Below are 21,428 nucleotides of genomic sequence, written 5' to 3'. Positions count from 1 at the left end.
CCTGTTTTGCTCAGAGAACATTTGGCTTCTAACATATATGGTCTAAACTCTTATTTTTAAATCTGCCCACATCTCGACACGAGTGACACCCGTAGCTGTGGCCAGCACTTCAGCGGCCTCAGGGCTGGAGCGTGGGGGGACAGGGGGTTGAGTCGGTGAGTGAATCCCGCCTGTGGAAAAGCCACCTCGTGCCTCGGTTTCCCCATTTTTGTGACAATGTGAGGGGGGCTGCGGCCCCTCGGTGGGATGCTCTCGTCCCGGCGGGCGGGCATCCTGTCCCGGCACGGCTGTCGCCGCTCCTCGGACCCGCAGTGGGGCAGGGCTGCGGGAGCCTCCCCGGAGCCGCGTTCTGCCCGGCGGGATGTGTGAAGCCGGGCGTTGTGGGGCGGCAGCCGAGTCCCCTGGACGCCCCTCAGCCTCCTGCTGCCTTCAAAGACCGCCGAGGTCGCCGTGGGGCGCCGAGGGGCCGGCGGCGGGAGGGACGGGGGCACCGCCGAGGGGCGGCGGGGAGCGGGCGGGGGCCGGGGAGGAGTCGGCCCCGGGGCGGGGGTCGGGCCGGGCCGGGGGTGGAGCCGCGGGCTGGCGGGTCGGGGCGAGGGGGAGCCCTCCCCTTCCCTTCAGCAGCGAGCCGGAGCCGGGGAAGGCGCCTCCGCAACTCGTCCTGCCCCGCCGGTGCCGCCCGCCGCCCGCAGCATGGTGAGAGGGGTCCAGGGCGGGAAGTTCGGCGGCGGCGGCCGCCCCGCCGGCCCCGGCCCGGCCCGCGCTCACCGCCTCCCGCTCCTTTCTTGCAGATGTGGAAAACTCTGCCGCTGCTCTGCGCCCTGCTGGCCGCCGCCCGCCTGCGAGCCGAGGTAGGCGCGGGGCCCCGGCGGCGGGACGGGACGGGACGGGGTGGGGACAGCGGGGGCGCCGCGGGGGAGCAGCCGGGAGCGGGCAAAGTGGCAGCCGGGGCGGAGAGGGAAGTTGCGGAGCCGGCGGGCGCCTCGGCGGGGCCAGGGGCTGTGTCCGCGCCGGGGCCGGATCCCTGCATCCCGCCAGCGGGACGGGCTCCCCGGGCAGCTCCCTCCCTCCTTTTCTCCATCCCTCCCTCCCTCTCTTCCGCGCCCTCTTTCCCTCGCTCTTCTTTTCTTCCTTTCTTTCATTGCAATGACATTGAAAACCTTTGAAAGCCCCCAGCTGCAACCCCCCCAGCTCTCTTGACAGAAAACAAACGGTGCCTGCATTCCTGGTTGCGGCGGCCTCCCTAAAAAGTGAAGTCAGAAACAAAATATTTGATAATTACGGCGGGGGAAATGTGGAAGTGATTTGAGGAAAATGAACTCAAGCTGGGCTGGGAAGGGAGGCCGAGCCTGCCTTCGGAGGAAAGCGGTCCCACTTGGGGGGCAGCTCGTCCTCCCTCCCTGCATTTTTTCTCCCTACATGTTTCTCCCAGATGGCGAGACCCACCCTAGAGCATAGCAGTTTGGCTCCACGTAAAAAAAAAAAAAGACATTAACACGTCTGGTTCCCTCTTTTTCTGCCTCCCACCCGTGGACTGTGCTGCCTGGGTTATGGTAAAGAATGGGATTTAGGATGGAGCCCATCTCTGTTGCTCTCTGTCCCTGAGCAAAGCTCTTTGTGAACTCCCTGCACCGGCCAGGTGAGGAGCAGAGATGATACAGGGTGGTTGTAGCCAGCACTGCTGGGCTCTGGTCGCTGCTGTCATGAAAACCAAGGGGAGTGGGAATGAGCTGTAGTATGGACCAGCATTTCACATCTGCCTGTACACGATAATATTGCAATACACATTGTTCCCAAAGCATGACTTACTCATGTAGTGAGTGTTTCCATGCATCCTCTCCAACACTGTCCTGAATAAGCTAAATCGTGTTTATTCATTTTCTTAGGAACCCTAAATAAATCTTAATCAGCTTGGGTCATTATACACCAACACCTCTGTAGGGGAGAGGTGCATAGCATAAGAAAAATTGTAATAACAGTTAAATAATGATGACACTGGTCTGAGTAAAACCTTCTGGGACCAGTAACCCAGAGAAACAGCCAAAATACGTTTGGCCCTGCACTTGTGATTTTATTGGTGTCGCTAACATTGTCGAAGTGCTAAATCCTGCTTTTTGCCTGATGTTCTCTAATTTGTAGTACCTGGATAGCTTCCCAGATGTAAGTACTGTCATGTCTCTGTCTCACCTGCAAACTGAAAGTAAGAAAAAATGTACAGCCATCATGTTCAAAACTTGGTTTAAAAAGCCAGTTAATGCTTGAGTGAATAAATGAATTATTATGACTGGCTTCAGGGATAATGGTCCAAGTGGCAAACCATTGAATGTTTTGGTTTGATTCCAGCCTAAGTTCAGGAAAACTTGAGACTGATGACTGAGGTCTGGATCTGGTTTCAGGGAAAATGGACACTTGAGGCAACTTTTGTTTTGGGGTTCAGTTTGATTCCTCTGTGCTAGTAGCTGCCAAGCAGTGAATATCAGTTCAGTCACAGGTAGCATCCCACCCTCTGGGATATTTAGGCCGCCTCATTTTCTAGGGAGTGGGCTGTGCTTGAAGGTGGGCTGCTTGTAATTCAGAGACAGCTTTGATGGTTACCCACTTCTAAATGTTTCTTGTTACTACTCTACTGCATCACTGGCATTCAGTAAGATTAGTGTGGCATTTTCCTGTGTGGTTTTCCCTTTCCAGATTTTGGAAGCGATAACCCTCTCTATGCCTTCTGTTTCTGCTGCAGCTTGCACTTTGTCCCTTTCAGTACATTCAGAATATTAACACTGAGCCTTAAGCTTCTAATCCTTTTGTTAGCAAAACTCTGAGTTGTACTGGGGTTCTTGTACAACATTCATCTTTACAACATTGTTAGGTGCTTAATTAGAGTCTTTAAGGAAAGAAAGAAATTGCTTCAGTAAATGTTCTTGGCATAACTTCATGCAGACTGGAAAATCTGAGGCGTGCCAGAACTTTGGAGCTTTTCTTGGCCTGGTTCAGTAATAGTCACAAGAGCAATAGACAGTGAACTGTACTCCTCGGATGGAGGCCAGCCACCAGCTTCAGACAGCCCCTTTTATCTCTCTCTTCCTGGGTCAGACTCAATGAGCTGGCTGTTCACTCATATTAACAGGGATACTGCAGATGTGAAGTTACTCATATTCTCAGCTGGGGCTCCCAAAGCATATGGAGTGATTTTTGGGAAGAATCCATCACAATAGAGGAAAAGGGAGAGTGTCGGTTTCTCGGCTGTTTAGGTAACCTGGAAAGGCCCGGGGTGGCCTTGGACAGCCCGCGCTTCAAAGGACGAGAAGAGACTTCAGATCTTTTCTCGGTCTCGGTGTTTATTAATTGTTTATCTAAAAGATTTTCTCTTGGCCCGACAGAGGTCTGCACAGCAGCCAGCCATGAGCACAGTGTGAGCCCCCGGGGCGGTCACCTATCTTTATACTCGAAGTTACGTATACAATATTTATCAATTTTCCCCAATACCTTCCACCCTTATTAACCAGTGCACCCCTAGTAACAACCAATCCCAAAGTGCCAACATCACCACAGAAGATGGAGGCCGAGAAGAAGAAGAAGAAGAACAGGACACGCCCCAATTCTTCCATCTTACTTCTTTAGACCCCCCTGTACAGAAATCCTAAACCCTGTGTTTTACACTCTAATTAACTTATCCTTTCACCATTTACCCCAGTGAAATCCTCCTATCCTCATACAGGTGTCGTCTCCTGTGAAGGATCAAAGTCCAGCCACCAGACACTTCTGGCAACATTCCAGGACTCCCGAGCCCCCCAAGGGTGGTCTCGGTCCCTCTGCACCTCAGTCCTGAGGTGCTGAGATCCCACAGGAGAGGCTTGAAATGTCTGTTGAATGTATTTAAAGTCAATCAGTTGTTCACTTCCTGCTGGAGTAAGTTACCTAGTTAGCACTGGAGAGCAGTCCAGGTGGTATTTGGCTCTGCCCATTGAGGTCTGAAGGGGGGTGTATGGGACCACTTCCACACCAGCATCATTCTGTATCCCACCAGGTTGCTTGTTTCACAATAAGAGTGAGGGGTTTTCTTGTTTTCATTTTCACTTAACCCTCATTCAGAATCTTTAAGAAAGTTATTTTCACCATGAATTTTAGATGTTAGCACAGTGGTTTATGCCAGCATGAGTATGTTGGTGTGAGCTGTGGATACAAGTCCTTTCTTGAATCCAGCCTTGCCAAGAGGAGAGGTCACTGACCTCGCCTGCCTTCTGCTCCTTGCAAGTTTTCTGGCCATTCAAAATAATCTCTGGGGCCTGTAGCTGTTCTTCTGAACTATCCTTAACCCATTTCTGGCCAAATGAGCCAGACTTTGGAAAGAGTTATGTGTAAATGGTTTGATCTGACTTGTCAAATTTTGGCTAAAAAGGGCAAGCAGAGGAAAACAAGCGACTCCCCTCTTGTGAGGAGATGTACAAACAGATCTGAGGCACTATAACCCCTGAGCAACACAGTGGTGACAAATATCTGGAGGCAAATTCACAACCTTTTCTAAAAGCATGGTGTTTGCAGTGTCTACATCTGTTGTAACCTTGGGATGATTTTTTTTCACCTGACCTCTGTTTCCCTAAATGTAATTTTTCGATATGAAAAGCTGAAAAGGGATGTTAAGGGGGAAAGAGAAGGCAGAGGTTTCTGTTTGCTTAACTCACCTAAGTGCTTCCTCTTGATCTGACTTGGCTGCTTTTTCATGTAAGGAGAGCAGCTCTTCACCCTTTCCAAGACTTGTGCCCTTTGCCAGCAGAGTACTTGAGTGCACCAGGGGATTTGGAGCTGGGAATTCAGACAGTCTTCACAGGACTTGGTGTACTTCCTCTCACTGGGTTGTTCACACAGTGTAGCCAGCATCAGGAGCTTGCCTTGGTCAAACTTTTCCCACGTTTTTGAAATGGACAAAACCTAAAAACTGATGTCTTAATAAATGAAACAGATTAAATTTAAATTGTAATTCCTATGTAATTACATAGCTGTATTTGGCTCTGAAGCCACAGTTTTAAGAAGTTTGCCTTTTGAAATTAAATGATAGAGACTTTATGAATAGTTCAGTCCTGCTTTCACTGATAATTTAGCCAGGACAGTGTACAGAAAAGGCAGCATGGTGCCAATTATGTGGGTAACTCAGGCTGTTTTTAATAGGCACTGGCTTTGTGCAATACAACCCAGCAGTAACACATTCATAAAATAATTTAATAAAAGTGACTTCCCAGGTCTAGTCTAGCAATTGCATCTTCAGTGGAAGGAAAGATTGCATCCATTCTTTCTCCTTGAGCTGGTTTTGGAGTAATAGGTGTCTTCCTTCTTGAAATCCTTCCCTTGAGTGCCAGACCAGGCATTGCTGGAATTGCATCTCAAGACAATAAGCACCTTTGAAATGGGAAGGCAGAGAAGAAGTGATTCTTTCCTGGGAGCACAGCAAAGGCTCATGAGTGCAAAGCCTATTTTTTAAGGTGCGTGCTGTGCCACCAGGCAGCTGCTGTGCTGCAGATGTCCCAGGAGTTGGAGTGTGGGAGATGTCCGAGCTGTTCTGTCCGAGGCACCTCATTGTGCTGAAGCCACTGGCCAAGTGCCCGTGTCGGAGTGTTTGAACAACCTCCCTGGCCGTTCTGTAGGAGCTGTAACCTCTGAGCAGCAGCATGTGAGGCATGAGCTCTGCAGCAATGTCGTGTAGCACTCCCGTGTGCGTGGCACCCAAATGCTGCTTCTCAGCCGGAGCCGCTGTCAGAGCCGAGCTGCTTTGTGCGAGTGAATGCCTTTATCTGCCCGAGTGCAAATTCCTTGCCGGCAATTAACAGGGGGCTGCTGCTGGGGGCTGCCGAGGAGGCAGCTCTGCTCCCAGCACAGGAGGAAGGGAATGGCCGAGTCTCCTGTTGCATTTTCCAGCTGCTGTTATTGGTACAGCTGCTTACCCATCGGGAGGCTTCGGGACACCTTTGATCTTTCTTGTGTGGTGTTACATGAGCTGGGGAGTGCTTCTCTTTGTACAGAAGAGAGTTTGTCACGAATCTCAGCCAGATGTCTCTTCCCAGACTGATGAGACTCCCATTAACCAGGCTGTGTTTCCGCCACATATCCTGTGAGCTAGATGGGATTGGTTCTCAGAAATGCCTTGTTTACTTGGGTTGCATCTGTCTTTGCAGGGAGATTGGCTTCTGCTCTACTGTGATAGCTATGCTAATCTGTGAATAACCAGCATTTCCTTGGAGAGATTTATCTCTCACAGCGTGGTCTCTGAGTTTAGCAAGCAAAAAGAGCAGCCTGCTGTTGTGCTGTGAAGTGTACTTCCTTCTACAGCTGCATCTGGGTGGTAGACAAGGGGTTATACACATCTGGGCTTTACCAGGAGTTGTAGGTTTTGCCACAGCTGTGTACTGTTAGGTGTGAGCTAGTTAGAGCAGGGGTGTATTTGCTCTCAGCTGTGGGGTTCTGATTGCAAATCCTTGGTAGTAAATAAACAAACAGCTGATAAACAAGTCTGGAGGCTCGGATGCTCCGTTAAAGCACAGATAACTGTAGCACAAGCAGCAAGTCTGTGGCATTTTCTTGCTACTTTTTCTCAAATGTGTTTCAATATAGATCTGGGCTGAAGATGCCAGGCAGCAGTAATGAGTGGCTGTCCCTTCTCTGCCTTGCAAACTAGCTACCCCAAAGTGAAGCTCATATAAGCTGCTGTGAAATTTTGCTACTCTGCTGTAGTTTTGTCACTTATTACAGTGTACCTCTTGGGTTTGGTGTGGGCCCTGTGGCTGCTTGGGGCAGTGCTTTAGATGAAGGTTACCTGTAAGAGTTGAAGAAAAGCAGATTCATGCTCCAGTCTGCAAATGTGGAATTTCTTGCAGACGTCTGCACCTTGTTTGGAGTGCGTCAGGAGGCCTGTAAGCTAGAAACAAATTGGAGGCTCCTCTTGGACAAATACCTTGGAAAGAGCAAAGGATTTGGGATGGATGACTGGAGAGGAGTTTAGTATCTTGTTAATTTAAGTTGGAAGTGAATCCCATATTTCCACTGTTTGACAGCTAAACAGTGTTTTCCTTGGCTGTACTCTCTCAACTGCTGGCCCAGAGATGGACCTCTAACCACTTTCTCAAAATACCTTAAGGCAGTGTAATGGACTCCATAGAACCCAGCTTTTCTTGTTCCTTCTCTCTAGTCCTTCCCTTTTGCACTGCAAAGACCAGCAAACCAGCTTGAAGGAACAATGGAGAGAAACAAATAAAAACACCAAGACAGAGCCACTGTGTTTCATTTGCAGGAAGAGAGGATTTGCACACTTATGGTCCAAGCATAGAAGGGCTGTTTGGACAGCTATTTGTTATCCACTGCTGGTTGTCCCTAGCCAGTACATGTTCCTTCTGATCCCATTTCTGCTTCTTGCTTAGAGTCCTGAGACAGGATCAAGATACCTTGGGAATATGAATGCTGGTAGAGCTTCCAGCAGCTTCTTCCAACAATGGAAATCTTCAAGAAAAAGTGATCTGAAGATTGCTTCATAGCCAGAAACAAATTCTTTAGTTTTGTATCTGTGAGGAGACCTAGAGGGGTCATGGAAAGACTTGCTATGGAGGTACCCATGGCAGTAGTATGACTCAAACCTAAATGAGTCCTAAGTCTTACAAATCATGGGAGGGGAGCAGAGGATGTTCAAGTCTTTGATAAGAGGGAAGCAAGAGTGGAGTGACAGGAGTAGGTTGGCAAAGGTACCTGCTTCTGATGGAGAGATATACTGGTGAACCTTGTCCTAATGAAGGAGCCCAGAGCCTGGGTGTACTTCCTGCCATCAGAATTGCTATCCTTGCCTGCCTTTTCCTTGTCACCCTGCTGCAATGGTGAGATATTTTGGGGCTTGAGTGTCAGAGAGGCAGAACAAGGAATTTGTGCCCATCACCAGGATGGGCTTTGGCAGGCACTGGCCAGTTGATAAGTTGGCCTCCAGTGCTGTGTTGTCCAGGGATGGTTTTGACAGCAGAGCCTGCTGTTTTCCCAACAATGGATCGATCTGCAGGACTGTTCCTGGGAAGGTGCCCCTCCATGCTAGAGCAGCCCCTGCCATTTAAGCACTGGTAATTTTAGCCCGAAGCCAAGAGCTTTCGTTCTACATGACGTAACTCCTTGCATATGTACTTCTTGCTGCTCTGGGACTTTCTTTCCCCTCCCGGTTTTGGCTGAATTTTCGTGTTTATGTTCAAGGAAGCGTAAGTATGAGGGATTGGAATTGTTGTCTCATTTCCTATATGTAGGAGGAAGCGATTTCATTGGGGAATTTTTGCAATGTCTGGATCATTTAGTTGTCTGGGTGAGTAAAATTCCTCAGGGATAACTGTAAAGGTTGTGACCGAGCTCTGGTCTGCAGTTTGTGCATTCATACCCAGAGCTCTGGAAGATTAGGGTGGCAAGGGACCAAGCATTCATGTGGGAGGCATCGCCTTCAGCTTGGCAGCAAAGCTGCGGTGTTCCTGTGTGAGGACAGCGTGTTTGCTCCACCATGCAAGCTCTGGGGTATTCCAGTCCTAAGACAATGAATGCCACATGAGTGGTGTCAGCCTAATCTTCTGGCAATTCTCTCCCTCTCCAATTGCCCTCTGGATGGATCATGGAGAAGTCAGGTTGCAGCAGAGGCTCAGCTTCTCACAAAGCTCTTTTTCTGTCATCCCCAGGACTGGGTCTTGGACCCCTTTGTAGAGGATGATGTGTAAGGGTAAGGAGGAGCAGGTTAAGCAGGGAGTACTTCTATATTCTTTCCTTGTCCAGAAAAACAGACTGTTTTTTCTACAAGGTATCACTGCATGCCCTGGGATTAGAAGCTGCTTGTACAAACCATAGCCATAAGTGTCTTGTTAAATCCAGTTTCACACATCTCTGATAAGAGATGCCCCCCTCCTGTTCTTTGAAAAATGATACTACGCTCTGGAATATCTCAGAGTTAGTAAGTTTATCTTCATGGTCCTCTTCTGTGAGTAAGTAGACCATTAATTATTTAATTCTGTCCCAGTGTTCCTAATTGCACCCCCCTGTTCAATGATAATCAGTGCCTCCCCTGTGCCATTATCTCCACCTTGTACACACAGCCGGTTTATGGGACCCCTTGGCTCAGTGCTCAGCATACCTCTTTTCATCTCCTTGTAGCTCCCCTCCTCCTGTCAATGCAGGAAAGGAAACAGATGTATGGGATCTGATTCTCTGTTTGGTGTCCCCTTTGAACCTTCTCAAGCAATTTTTAAACTGAACGGCCAGTTTCAGTCGTGTTTAGTGAAGCATGGTAATTTCCTACAGGATACAGTGTTGCTCTAAGCTTTGTAAAAGTAGGTGCGGTGCTACAGTGCTTACTGCCTTACCGGAGGGAAAAGCTTGAGTGTGAGATCAGCTTCTGCTGCAGGCCAGAGAAGAAATTTATGAGCATTCCCCAGTGACTGTAGTTCATACCTTCATAGGCACTAAATGCCATCAGCCTCAAGAAGGAATCTGTGGGAAGCAGTTTGTGGAACAACTTATTGTTGCTCAACTTTGAAGTCGGTGCTTTGTCTTCTCCTCTTTGGCGCTCAGAGCTGTGTGCAGTCACCCAGGAGGGTGTCATGGAGGAAACTGAGCCTAAGCAGAGCTAATCAGGGGGCACAAAATGTGGTTTGTTGCACCTCGTGTGCACCCACACCCATGTGCACAGAGCCGCTGTGCCCGGTCCTGTTACTTGCTGGTAACTCCTGCAAACCAGACCTGGGATGGGAGAATGGAGGATGTAGCAAAATTTGCAGTGGATATGGATTATTTGTGGATTTCCTGTCTTGCTGGGTGAGTATTAAATCTCACTGTGGTCTGTGAAAATCTTGAACTCGCACAGTGCCAGCACCATGCCTAGGCTGCTCCTGGCTTTGTGCATGTGAAAACCAAAAGAGATGGGGGAACAGCTGGATGTTAACACCTCCTCACAAATCACTGCCAAGCTCTTCTGCAGTGCAGCAGCACACATCCAGATGCTGGGGTGAGTTAGGCCATCCTGGCTGCAGATGCAAGGTCAACAGTAAACCAGCATTAAACAGAGACAACTATTTGAGGTTTGGGTGTTTTGGTTTTGTTTCAGGCTAATATTTATTTGCTGTGGGGTTTTGGCAGGGTGGAGGGACTACAGCAGACTCTGAGCATCTGTGGTTCAAACACTGTCAGAGCCTGTGGGCATCAAGAAAATGCAAACAGACTCTTTGCAGACCAATTTGTCCTCACTCTTAGCATGATGCCATGATTTGTATTTAGGCTTGGGGCAAGGCATCCTATTCCTCTAAGATGTGGTGCTCACATCTGTAAGACAAGAATAATGATGGTGCCGTGCCTCATAGCAGGGTTTATAAAGCTGAATGCATTCTTGTTAAGAAAAGTTTAAAAGCTCTCATGTAGAAGGTGCAGCAGGCATTGCTGAGCATAATTTTCCCTGCCAGCAACGATAACAACAGTAAGAAATAGGGAGAAAAAATGTAGACCAGAGTTACTGGTTGATACAGCAATTTCTTGCCAGCCAGTAAAGATGTGCAAAAAGGGCTTAATATGGGCCACCTTCAAGGTGTGAGCCAACCACAGAGGTGGCTGAATGTTTGATGAAGCCAGAGAGAGAATGAAGCAGGTCATAAAGTAGGAGAGCTGGGGTCTCTCAGAGGGGATTGCACTTCTGGGGTACATTTGCTCTCACAGGAAAGCAGTAAGCACCTCTCCATCCCCTAACACCTCAGAGGAAAAACCCTAGAGCTGTGCTATAAGGGGAGCACTTGACATTATGACAATGTAGATTTCCTAATGTTCTGGTTCACCAGAGAACCTTACACAGGGCATAGTCCCTTGCTTTCCATGACAGGTCTGCCAGAGGTTGACAAGGGAGAGAAGATGGGTTAGTGATTTCCATTGGTTGTCATGGAAACTAATGGAAATTACTCCTTTCTTCTTTTTTTTTTTTTTTTTTTTTTGTCTGTCTGTCGTATATGAAAATTTTGTTAAAACAACTAGGAAGCATTCTTTCTTTTTCTCTCTCTCTTGTTTTTAACACTTTAATTGCTGACTACTGCTCTTCAAAAGTATTTTGTTGGCAGAATTTTCCTAGGGAAGTTTATATATAGTTTTTGAATGCTCTAAAGTTTGTATTGGGGATGAGCATCTGAAGTAAGGCAGCTGCTGGTCAGTTCTGTGTGCTGAGCTGCTTTCCACTCTGACAGCTTCCTCAATGTGACCATTTTGTCACCAAAAGGCTTAAAAGTAAGACGGCAGGTAGCCTGAGTGTTCTGTTTCCCATGTAAATGGTAAGCAGATGATTAGCTACTCTGAAAAAGCACAAGCTGGATGAAAGGGGGATGATAATGCCAATTTATCAGCCAGTGAGTTGTCAGGCTTGCTGACATAGTGATGGTAAAGAGCTTAGAGAATTTCAGATTAGAGGTGTGGGTGTAACACAATGTATTATTATTGCTATTTCATGTAAACATCAGAATGTCTTGTTGCTAAAAATATGACTGTCTTCCAACTCCACTGACACTAAAAGGGGCAATTTTCCCCATAGATTAGTAGATGGTGAGACCAAAAGGAGCTATTGTGCTTTAGTTCTGCCCTCTTGCACAATGCAGCCCATATATCTAGGTTTTTTTAATTCATTCCATTTGCTCTGGACTCTATAATGTGTCTTAAAAACATCTAGTCTTGATTAAGTAATTACTACAAATGGAAAATACCACTGTGTTTGGTATGTTGCTGCAGTGGTTAATTACCCACATGCTGTTACACCTCATTTCTGGCTTGCATTTGTCTAGTCTTGATCTACAGATGCTGAATCTTCTGTTTAATCCACTAAACAGCAGAAGCCTTTAGTCCAGTGTGTCTCTTCCCTGCTGCTGTAACTGTGGTCTGTACAAGGACTGCTCCCAGTCTTGTCTTTGGCAAACTGAACAGTCTGAGCTCCTCAAGCCATCCCCTGGCAAGGTGAGTTTCCTGATCTCTTGCTCAGCACCAGGTCTCCATGCAGTGCATCCCTTTGCCAGTGTGTGCTCCCTCACTCTGTGATGACAGGGCACATTCCCGCTTGTTACTGGGAATCCATAAATACTGGGCAATGTAAATTGTGAAAAGAAGAAGGGCAAAACCACTACAAGCCCTGATTTACTACTAGGGAGTTTATACACATTAGCACACACATCATCAGGAGGCACAGCTGGTGAAGTTTTCACAATGGGGGTGATCCCTTAGTACACAAATGTGCTGTTGTTGTTTCCAGCTAAAGCCTTGGGTTTGAGTTTCCTAAAATACAGGCTTAAGTTAAAGATCAATATTAGGAGGCTTTCTGACCCTCTTAACTTCACAGGTGAGATTTGACTGGTCTGGGGGCCAGGAGGTGTGCTCAGCACAGCTTGTGTCCTGTAGGAGGCAAGCAGCCAAACTGCAGCACCTCAGCCAGCTGGAGCCTGTCCTCAGGCAGCCTCAGCTGAAGCTTGCTGGGGCTCCTGTGCTCCCCAGCCAGTGCCCTGAGCACGGTCTCTTTTTGTCTTTAACTTTTGTCCTTAAGTAGGGATGTTGGACTTCTTTCTTCTCTGAGAGAAAGTGGAAAGCTGGCTGTGTTTCTTGGCCTCAGATCCCTTCTGGTCCACATCTTGGAAAGACTAAATGGGCGAGGCTGAAGGTTTGTGCTTTCATAGCTTTAAGGCATCTTCCTGCATGGCAGGCTTTACTGGGCAGCAGAGGCAGTCAGATAAAGAAAGCTCATGCACTTTTTCTGTGGGCAAGCTAGTTGGAAGTTGTTTTTGTCGGTGATGATAGTTCCCTTTCCTAAGGTGATGCTTTCACCCTGTGCTCTGCTGCAAGCTTGAAACTAATTTTTAATAAAAGTCTGGCAAGATGCAACAAAGCCCTGTTTCTCAGGGCTGTGATTTTTAGACTTGTAGCCACACTTCCTTCAGACATGCATCTAAAGATTTGGTTACAGAGTATGTGAGTTGATCTGCCTGTGAGCTGCCCTGAAGAAAGGTGAGCATCTCCTGTGCCGCTTTGTCTTTGTGCTTCCTTTTCTTTTTTCTCTGCCCTTAGGCAGCTGAAAACTGAACTCTGCCCCCAGAATAACTCTGGATGTTGGGGAAGAGGGTGAGCATAGTTTTTAATTTTTTATCTTTACAGACATGAGAGAAAACATTGGACAATGGAGCACAGGGAGTGCAAAAGAGATGCCCTCCCTCTCTGCCCCAACACATTCCCTACAGCCCCTGTGACAGAAGCCCTTTGCTGGCTGCTTTGTCTTTTGGATGGAGGAGAGCCTTAATGCTTTTTCAGAGAAGCTGTGGTCTGTCCCCATGGTTCCTCTCACATAAAACCTCTCCTTCAGAGCCTCCAGCAGCACCTGTCACCAGGTGAGAGGGGATTTCCACCTCCCCACAGGACAATTGCCCATGGTCCCCTTCTGGAATGGGGAGCTTGTTAAGTGTTCATTTATTGCAGAGGCAAATTCCAGAGGACACTAGGTGATGTACTCAAGGACAAAGGTACCATGACTGAAGGGTGGATGCAGAAGCATTTATCAGCTTAAATCTGTGTGAGAAGGACTTTGTGTCCTTGCTCACGCAGTGCATGGCAGGATAGTGTCATGGAACAACTGCAGTTGGTGGAAGGTGAGGATGGGCTTACCTGGCAGGGCTTTCAAGGCTTCCTACAGACTTCTCATGTGGCATTGGATTAGTGCTGAAGACAGATAATGTATCTAACATTCATGGGGAACAGGGAGTTAGTTTCCTAAATGATGATAGTGGCCTGAGCCTACTTCAAGGTGGATGTTTTGGTAGAATTTTCCTCATCCTGTGTCAGCACGTAAGATTCTTAAAGAAGAGCTTGCTACCCCATGACCACATTTAGGTGATAATGCAGTGCAGTTCATGCCTGCTTTCAGGAAGCAGCTCTCTGATACAGTAGTGGAAAGTGTGCATACAGCTTTCTCAGCTTTCATACCTAGGCCTGTTTGTTTAGCCAGCAGGTGTTCACACAGTAAGTACCAGGAGTCCCAAATTAGTTCCTTTCAGTCTCTGTCCCATCCAGCAGCATTATGTGTTCCTAAGAGGTTGTTGAGAGCATTAGGATGTCTTGGGGAGGAGTGCTCATATTTGCATCATTATTTTTTATAGGATTTAGCTGTTAAAAGCCAGGCACACTGCATACTGCTGGCTGGGGTCCCAGTGTTATCGTAGTCTGATCTCTCTGCAGTTGAATGGTTTCCGACAGGGAAGTAGGGAGGGAAGGAAGTAAAATGTCTTGGCTCAGATGAAGATTCAAAACTCAGCTAAGATGAGGAAACATGGTGAAGTCCATGTATGGATTATGCAGAGGTATAAAGCATGTGTTTCACAAACTGTTGCTTGGTGTGTTTGATGACATATGAGAAGGTGAAGGAACAAGATTTAATGGAACATTGATGTGACTGGAAGAACAGCATCCCTTATAGCAGGGCTGTGTTGGCATCCTGGCATTTTGGAGATATGAGGCTCATGAAAGTCAATTGTGTTTTGCTGTATCAAAGGACTTGGAGGCTTAGGCTTGGACAGCTGAAGTGCAGTGTGGCCATGGCTGCCTGCAGTGCTTATGGCACAGTGTGCACTGTAACTGAACATGGGGCAGCTTTCCCATGGGACACGAAGCAGGGAGCTGCAGCACCTTGACAGGAACTGCTCCACAACTAGCTGGGATACCTTTGCTGTAGAGCAGGTATTCATTGCTAAAGGGGAGAAGGAGGCAGCTGCAAACAGTGCCCCTTTGGAGACTTGATTTTCATCCACACCCTGGACTTTATGGTGCTGACTGAAACATTAAGGCTTCTTGTATAAAGGTTCATTGCTGGGACTAGACTGTGTTTGGGTATGTGTTTCACAGTGTCAGGGCTGCCAAGGGCAAAAGCAAGTAAGACATGCGTGGGTAAGGGTTGTAGTTCACCCAATAAGTGAGAATTGGTGTCAAGGCCTCATGAGGGACAGGCTTTTAAAGACCAGCACCAATGTGGAAGACATTCATGTTCACAGTAAGATACTTGGCTTCTCTTTGGTGAGTTAATGCATTGAAGTGGCTCAGGAATTAGAAGTGCTAATTAGAAGAGCACTTAAAACACAAGGAGGAACATAGAGCAGCAGCTGGACTTGCCTAGGCTGTGATGAAGTTGTTGGGTGTTGTGATTGCAGTAAATCTTTCATTACAGGCTAAGGTTATTTACCATATCTTGCTTTTGCCATAGGCTAAAGGAGCACAGACACACCATCCCTTCAGCTTGGTGAGATGACTTTCCAGGGCTAGTATCTTACCTGTGTCTGACCTGATGTGCCTACACCCTCACAGGGTCTGGGTGTTTGGCAGGGAAGGACAGGGGCAAGACTTTGGACTTGGCGAGTTTTATTCTAGGAGCGCTGTTAGACCTTCAGTAAGGAACTTTTGGGGCTTCTTTTGGTAGTGGGGTTTTGTCAGTGGGTATTTTTGGCTTTGTTTGTTTGGTTTTTGGTTATCTCAAACTGAGCTAACCCAACTTATTGGGGAGCTGAAAAGCAAGATTGGCTTTCTTTACAAAACAAACCAAGACCTCAAAATGTTCCTTGTTGAGTTCCTGAACCTTTCATTGCACAGTATTAGACTTTCAGTGATTGCAAAACTTCCAGATGGCCTGCAGCACCTTACATTGGTTAATTGTGGCTCAATACATTGCTACAGTATCACATGCTATTTCTAACATAATTTTGGGTGAAACTGATCATGTTATCTTATTAGATTTCCTACAGCCTGCACATTAGTACAGACAGTGTCTAGTGTAGCTTTGTTTAACAAAGCAAGTGGGACAATCCAGTACATGAGATTTACATCTACAATATACAATATGTACTTTTAAGGTTTTTTTCTTAGTATTCAAAGGTTACCAGTGATTTCCTGGCATGCTTAGTCAAAGCTGGCTCTAGGGATATATTTTAATAAATGCTTTGGGTGTGTGAATTTCCTGGGTTTTCTTAAATCTTTGTCAAAAAAGAAAACCTATTGTCCTTTCTAAATTTCCTGTCTTGATTTCTTTCAACACATTGCATTTTACCTCTGAAATCTGCTCTGCATAGGAGTAGAGGGCCTGGTTGCCCTGGGAATTGTAAAAATAGACTGCTTATACATTCAGGTGATGTCATTCCTGGAGGGGAGCCCTGGAAGGGGAGGGTGGTGTCAGTAGTGCAAGTATTAGGGTCAGGAGGGCTTCCTTGTACCCAGTTAGGTGGTGGAGGATGCTCCTGCTTTGACAGTGGGCTCTGAGCTGGTGGGGAGCATGAGCAGTGCTGACAACTCTGGCAGACCTGGCTTTATCTTTTGCACCTACAGCTCCCTGCCCCCATGGGGAGCAGTAGATAGCCCAACCAACCTTTTCAACAGCAAAGAATGCTGCATCAATTCTGTAGAATAAACATCTTTCTTTACTTCTTTAGCCCCTTTATTTGCCTCTTTTCTTTCAAGTCTCTTCTAAGCCCTTCATGACAAGGAAGACATTTTGTTCTGTTCTTATCTGTTCTTTCCCTCCTTCCATGTGCAGTCTGGGATCTCACCAATCATCAGCAAGGCAGTCTAATACACTGGGCTGCAAACTGTAGTGGCTGAGGCACAAGCATGTATTTCTTTCTGCTGACTTTATTAGAGGAGCAGTAAATTCTGGCTAGCCAACAAGGTGGACAGCCAAGGCTGGCAGACAGCTGTGCAAGCTAATGTCTTAAACTGCTGCAGTTGGATTTGCCAGAGGCTGCCTTCTCAAACCTTTAGTCTGCCTCTGGTTTGTGTCTATCAGAGTTTATTTTTTCCCCTCAGAAAGTAATGGCAAAAATTGGCTTGCCTTCACTTGGGTTCTGCAGGAGAACCTACCATCCTACAGGGATGTTTCCTCTCACTTCCCAGTGCAGTCCCAGCTGCAAATGAGCCACTTAATGTCATACATGGACTTTGCTGAAGTTGTGGCAGAAGCTGGGGCTGTCCCATGCTTAATGAAGACTGCAAGAATAGTGTGACCTTCTCACTGCATTCATTAAATGGGAAATTTTCTGTGGAATACCAAAATTGTTTATACTGCATTAAGCAAGGGAAGTTTGCCAAATATTTTATGCTTGTTTAACTTAAAATATGTCCAAACTAAGTGTGCTCCCCTGCCTTTGATTTGGTTTTGACATAAAGTATGAAAAACACCAAGTTTCAGCCTGCCACACATGTTTCTCTGGTGTCTAGATGGCTCCACAAACAAGGAGGTTTGTGGAGAAAGATTAACTTGGCCATTTCTGCAGTGTTGCAAAGGGAGAGCGTGGACACTGCCCTCACTTTGTGGAGCTTAGCTTTTCAGATCAGAGAGGATATTTTCAGGCAGTGTTAGGCTGATGCTGTGGGCTGGGTTTCCAGCGAGGCTGAAGGCTTTTGTTTCCTTTCTGTATCACTAAGCATTTCCAACATCTGTGAATGTCAGGCTGTTTGGAGGAATCTTCTCCCCTGGCAGAAGAACTGAAGCAGATCAGATGATTTTTCTCTTTGAGGGAGGAGGTTAAAGGGAGGCATGCAAGGCTGGATACAAAAGGTTAAAAGTGGAATGTCAATCTTCATATGGTTCCCAGGAGGATGAAAAGCCAAGCTCAGATCATCGGCAGTGTCACCTCTGATTCAAGGAGTAGCAGTTGGGAGCCCCAGTGGTCTAAAGCATGGTTGGGGTTGTGTTTCCAAGTTGCATCACAGACACTCCCTCTGGTTAGGGAGGCTACCAGAAATTCACTCTGTCTGGCTTCTTGCTGTTCTATGGGAAAACAGAGAAACATAAAAAATGTTACTACTAAATGAGAAAGCAAAAAACCCCCACAGAAATAACCTGTTGCAAAGCCAACTGACCTGGCTTTGGTAATTGGAGATCTGCTGTCTGTGCAGAGATTTTGGCTTCTGCTGCTACTATAAACTTCTAGGTTTCTGGGACATTTCCCAAAGTGTGGCACAATCACCTTTGTTGCTCAGGGAGGAATTGCTGCTGTGCAGGTATCCGTCACATTTGTGGAGACCATTGCCTTGTCATGTATCTTTTTTACCACCTTTATTTTGCCTTTGATACCCCCCTATCCCATATTCCTGAGCTCTAAGGTGTAAATCTGCTGAGCTGCAGCTCCAGCTGCTGTAAAAAATTATATTTTGAGGGGGAAGATATGTGCTGCTTGTGTGGCTGCTGTTTATGTGATCAGGGCAAATGGCACTTGAAGTTGGTGCCTTGTGTTGGCGAGACCTGGCTGCCCAGAAGGACTTTGGCCCTTCTTGGAGTGAATTCCTGTAGGTGAGTGCTATTCTGGTATTGGGGAAGAAGACACCTGGGACCTGTAGTGCTGAGGTCTGGCTGCAGTTGGTTTGTTATTCCTCATTCTTTTTTTCTTCTGTGGTACAGAGCATCTATAATTTTATTTTGCTGTCTGCTGCATCATCTATCTCAGCCCATTCAAGCATTTAAAATCATAGAATACCCTGAGCTGGAAGCAACCCACAAGGATCATGGAGTCCCACTCCTGGCCCTGGACAGGACACCCCAAAAGTCACACCATGTGCCCTAGAGCATTGTCCCAACACTTTTTGAACTCTGTCAGGCTTGGTGCTGTATCCACTTCCCTGGGGAGCCTGTTCCAGTGCCCAAACACCCTCTGGGTGAAGAACCTTTTCCAAATATCTAACCTTAACCTCCCTTGACAGGTTTTCATTCCATCCACTCAGGTGCTATCATTTGAAACGAGACTTTTTGCTGCTTAATTTGCTGCTTAATTACTTGAGGAGCTGTCAAACCTCTGTAAGTAGGCTGTTACTCCATCTCTCCTGCTTTAACCAAAGACAAGCAAATAAAGTCATCTCATTCTCTGTCTTAGAGATGTGGTGACAACTACTGACTGTACGGTGAGAGCACAGGGCTATGCTTCTCTTTTGAGAAAATAAAATAAGAAAAGATGAAATGTCAGACATGATCTTCGTGCTTGGCTCCACAGTACTTGCTTACCCAGTAACTGAGCGGGAATTTTCATGAGTAGAGCAGCAGTAGCTCAGCCATCTTCACAGACAAAGGGTTTGTGGTACCTGTGAATTCAGACTGCTGCTGTACTCATTCAGGCCCTGGGCTTCATCCCACTATGTGGTTGCCTGATGAGGGAGCATAAAGCACCCACTGGGATCAGCTGCCACACAATTCAGGTCCCAAGGGGACTCTAGCTCCAGGGGATGCTCATGCCCTACCTGCCAGCCTCTTCTCTGTGCTATCAGTCATGTCCTGAGCCTGCCTTTTCTATGAAAACCATCTGCTGATTCAGTTCTTCACCCTTGTACTATTTGTCCTGTTTGCTTCTGGCCTCAGCCTTGCTGGCGGTAATGATGGATGACCTGGAAGGGAGATGTAGCCCCCCTGCCTTTCATTTCATTGCTCCTTGCTGTCCCCCAAGCAGCAGATGCCTGTGAAATCCTGCAATCCCAGGAGAGAGCTCATTTGGCATTCCTGTTTAGCTCATGTTTGAGCAATGTAATTTGGATCAGTGAGCTGTAAGGGGAAAGATTGCTCTCAGCAGTGACTGAAGTTTTAGAAGTAAAAAGGTGCTAGAATGGTCACTGTGTGTAAATTGGTGATTTCCACAAATACATACTAAATTGCTATGGTCCTTGAGAGATGTGGCTGTCTCCTCACAAGCAAGAGGCACCAGGCTGACTCTTCCACCAAATCCAGCCTCTTGCAGAGGTGCTGAGGTCTGCTCTGTGTTCTGAGCACAGCTTTAACAATTCCTCAGACATGGACAAAACAACTTAATCTTGTTCTTAGAAACCATTGACCTTTTTCTGTTGACACTTTAAAAGGAAAAGTCACCCTAAGGCAAAATTCTGACATGGAAACATTTCAACCTGAGCAGTTCAGTGCTGGCAAAGTTCTCAGCAGTGGAAAAGATATTTTCATAAGAAAAAGTGTCAGGCTGCTTTTAAGCATTGGGTGCTACCTGTTACACCCATAACAGTGTGTGTTCATTCAACAACACCTTGAGTTCTGTGAATCTGCTGGCTCAGCTGCTCTCCATTCCCCAGAGGACCTTTAGAGGAGGTCAGGGTGTGAAGTACAAACCCAAGTAAAGTTGGAGGGGGATAGAGCTGCTGTTTCAAATACACAGCTTGGCATGTCTTTGTATTTTCCAGTCATGAGGATGTCTTGCAAATTCCAGATGTGTGGAAAATTGTGCCTTTACCTTGGCCTTTACTACATTTCCCATCATGGTCCTTGACTCCTTACAGGCTGTGGCTGAGATTCTGCCATGGCTTTGGCAATGTCTGCATTATTAAATTAAACATGCATGGGTTTGCCAACTTTGGGGCCAAGGGAGACCAAATGGCCAACATCTATGCTGCTGTTAGACTGTCTTAGCTCTTACTTAGAGGTGCTGCATGTGAATTACTTATTGGTTACTGGGAGTCTGTGCTAACCCCTGAAACATGTCTGAGAACTTGCAGACACCACTGGCCCTGTTCTCTGATTTTGGATGCCTGGGGTTTTGCTGTTACTGCCTGGCTCTCTTGAATTTCCCAAGGTAAGCACAACCTCTGTGCCCATCCCAAAACCATGCAGCTCCTCAGTTTTTCCCTTTGTGGTGCTCAGGAGTGGATTGTGCTCTGTCAGTCCCTGGTGGCTTCTCCTGCTGCCTCGGGGTATTCCTGTCCACAGCTGAACTTCAAGGAGCTTTGCTGGGGTTAGCCTAGACATGGAAGGTTACTGAAATATCTGTGCTATCTGTTATGAATTCACCCCATTTGGTGCTCTAAACTCTTTCTCCTAGGTTATCAGCCATAGCTATTGCTAAGGAGTGTGTTAGGAACACCAGCAGGGAGATGAGCTGACACTGATGAGCTGACATCATTTATTGTGTGCTGTGGAGGAGTCTTCAGCTGGTTCCAATCTCCAGTTCTGGTGACACAACTGCAAGTAGCATAGAGGCAAAATCTTGTGTACCACAGTTATCTGGCATATGGGCTGTGTCCCTGCTATGAAATCTAGTCTGTACTTCTCAGCCACGGAGAAATATGCAGTAAAATGAATCTCCCATGAAGGATGGTCATTCTGCTATTTCTTCATGTAAAATTCCTTCACCAACAGCTTCAAGGACAATGCTGTATTGCTCAGGCACTTAACGCTGTAGAATTTGTCTTGGGAAATAATATAATTGCATTTTTTCCATAACAAAGCCATTACACTGTCAAAAGCCTAATTTTCTGTTGCATTAGCCGACAGCCAGCAGAGATTGCTGGGAAAAGAAAGTGCTTAGCTTAACCTAAATTTCTTGCTAGTAAGAAAAATGGAATGAAAACAAAATGAATTTATAATGAAATGGATTTATTTCTGGGCTTTCCTATTGTGCTGTTGTTTGCTTTCTTTG

General features: G+C 46.8%; 1 protein-coding gene across 1 annotated transcript in view; it reads left to right on the top strand.

Annotated features, from left to right (window-relative positions):
• The first annotated feature begins 570 nt into the window (after nucleotides 1-570).
• FSTL1 (follistatin like 1) overlaps nucleotides 571-21,428 on the top strand; it is a 53,639-nt gene continuing 32,781 nt past the window's right edge. The window contains exons 1-2 of the mRNA XM_059493468.1: nucleotides 571-696; nucleotides 792-851. Of these exons, the coding sequence (XP_059349451.1) occupies nucleotides 694-696; nucleotides 792-851 (63 nt within the window). The 5' untranslated portion in view covers nucleotides 571-693. The remainder of the gene's footprint in view (nucleotides 697-791; nucleotides 852-21,428) is intronic.

This window comes from Ammospiza nelsoni, chromosome 2 (assembly GCF_027579445.1).
Source record: "Ammospiza nelsoni isolate bAmmNel1 chromosome 2, bAmmNel1.pri, whole genome shotgun sequence".
Classification (NCBI taxonomy): Eukaryota; Metazoa; Chordata; class Aves; order Passeriformes; family Passerellidae; genus Ammospiza; species Ammospiza nelsoni.
This window is presented reverse-complemented; position numbering and strand designations above follow the sequence as displayed.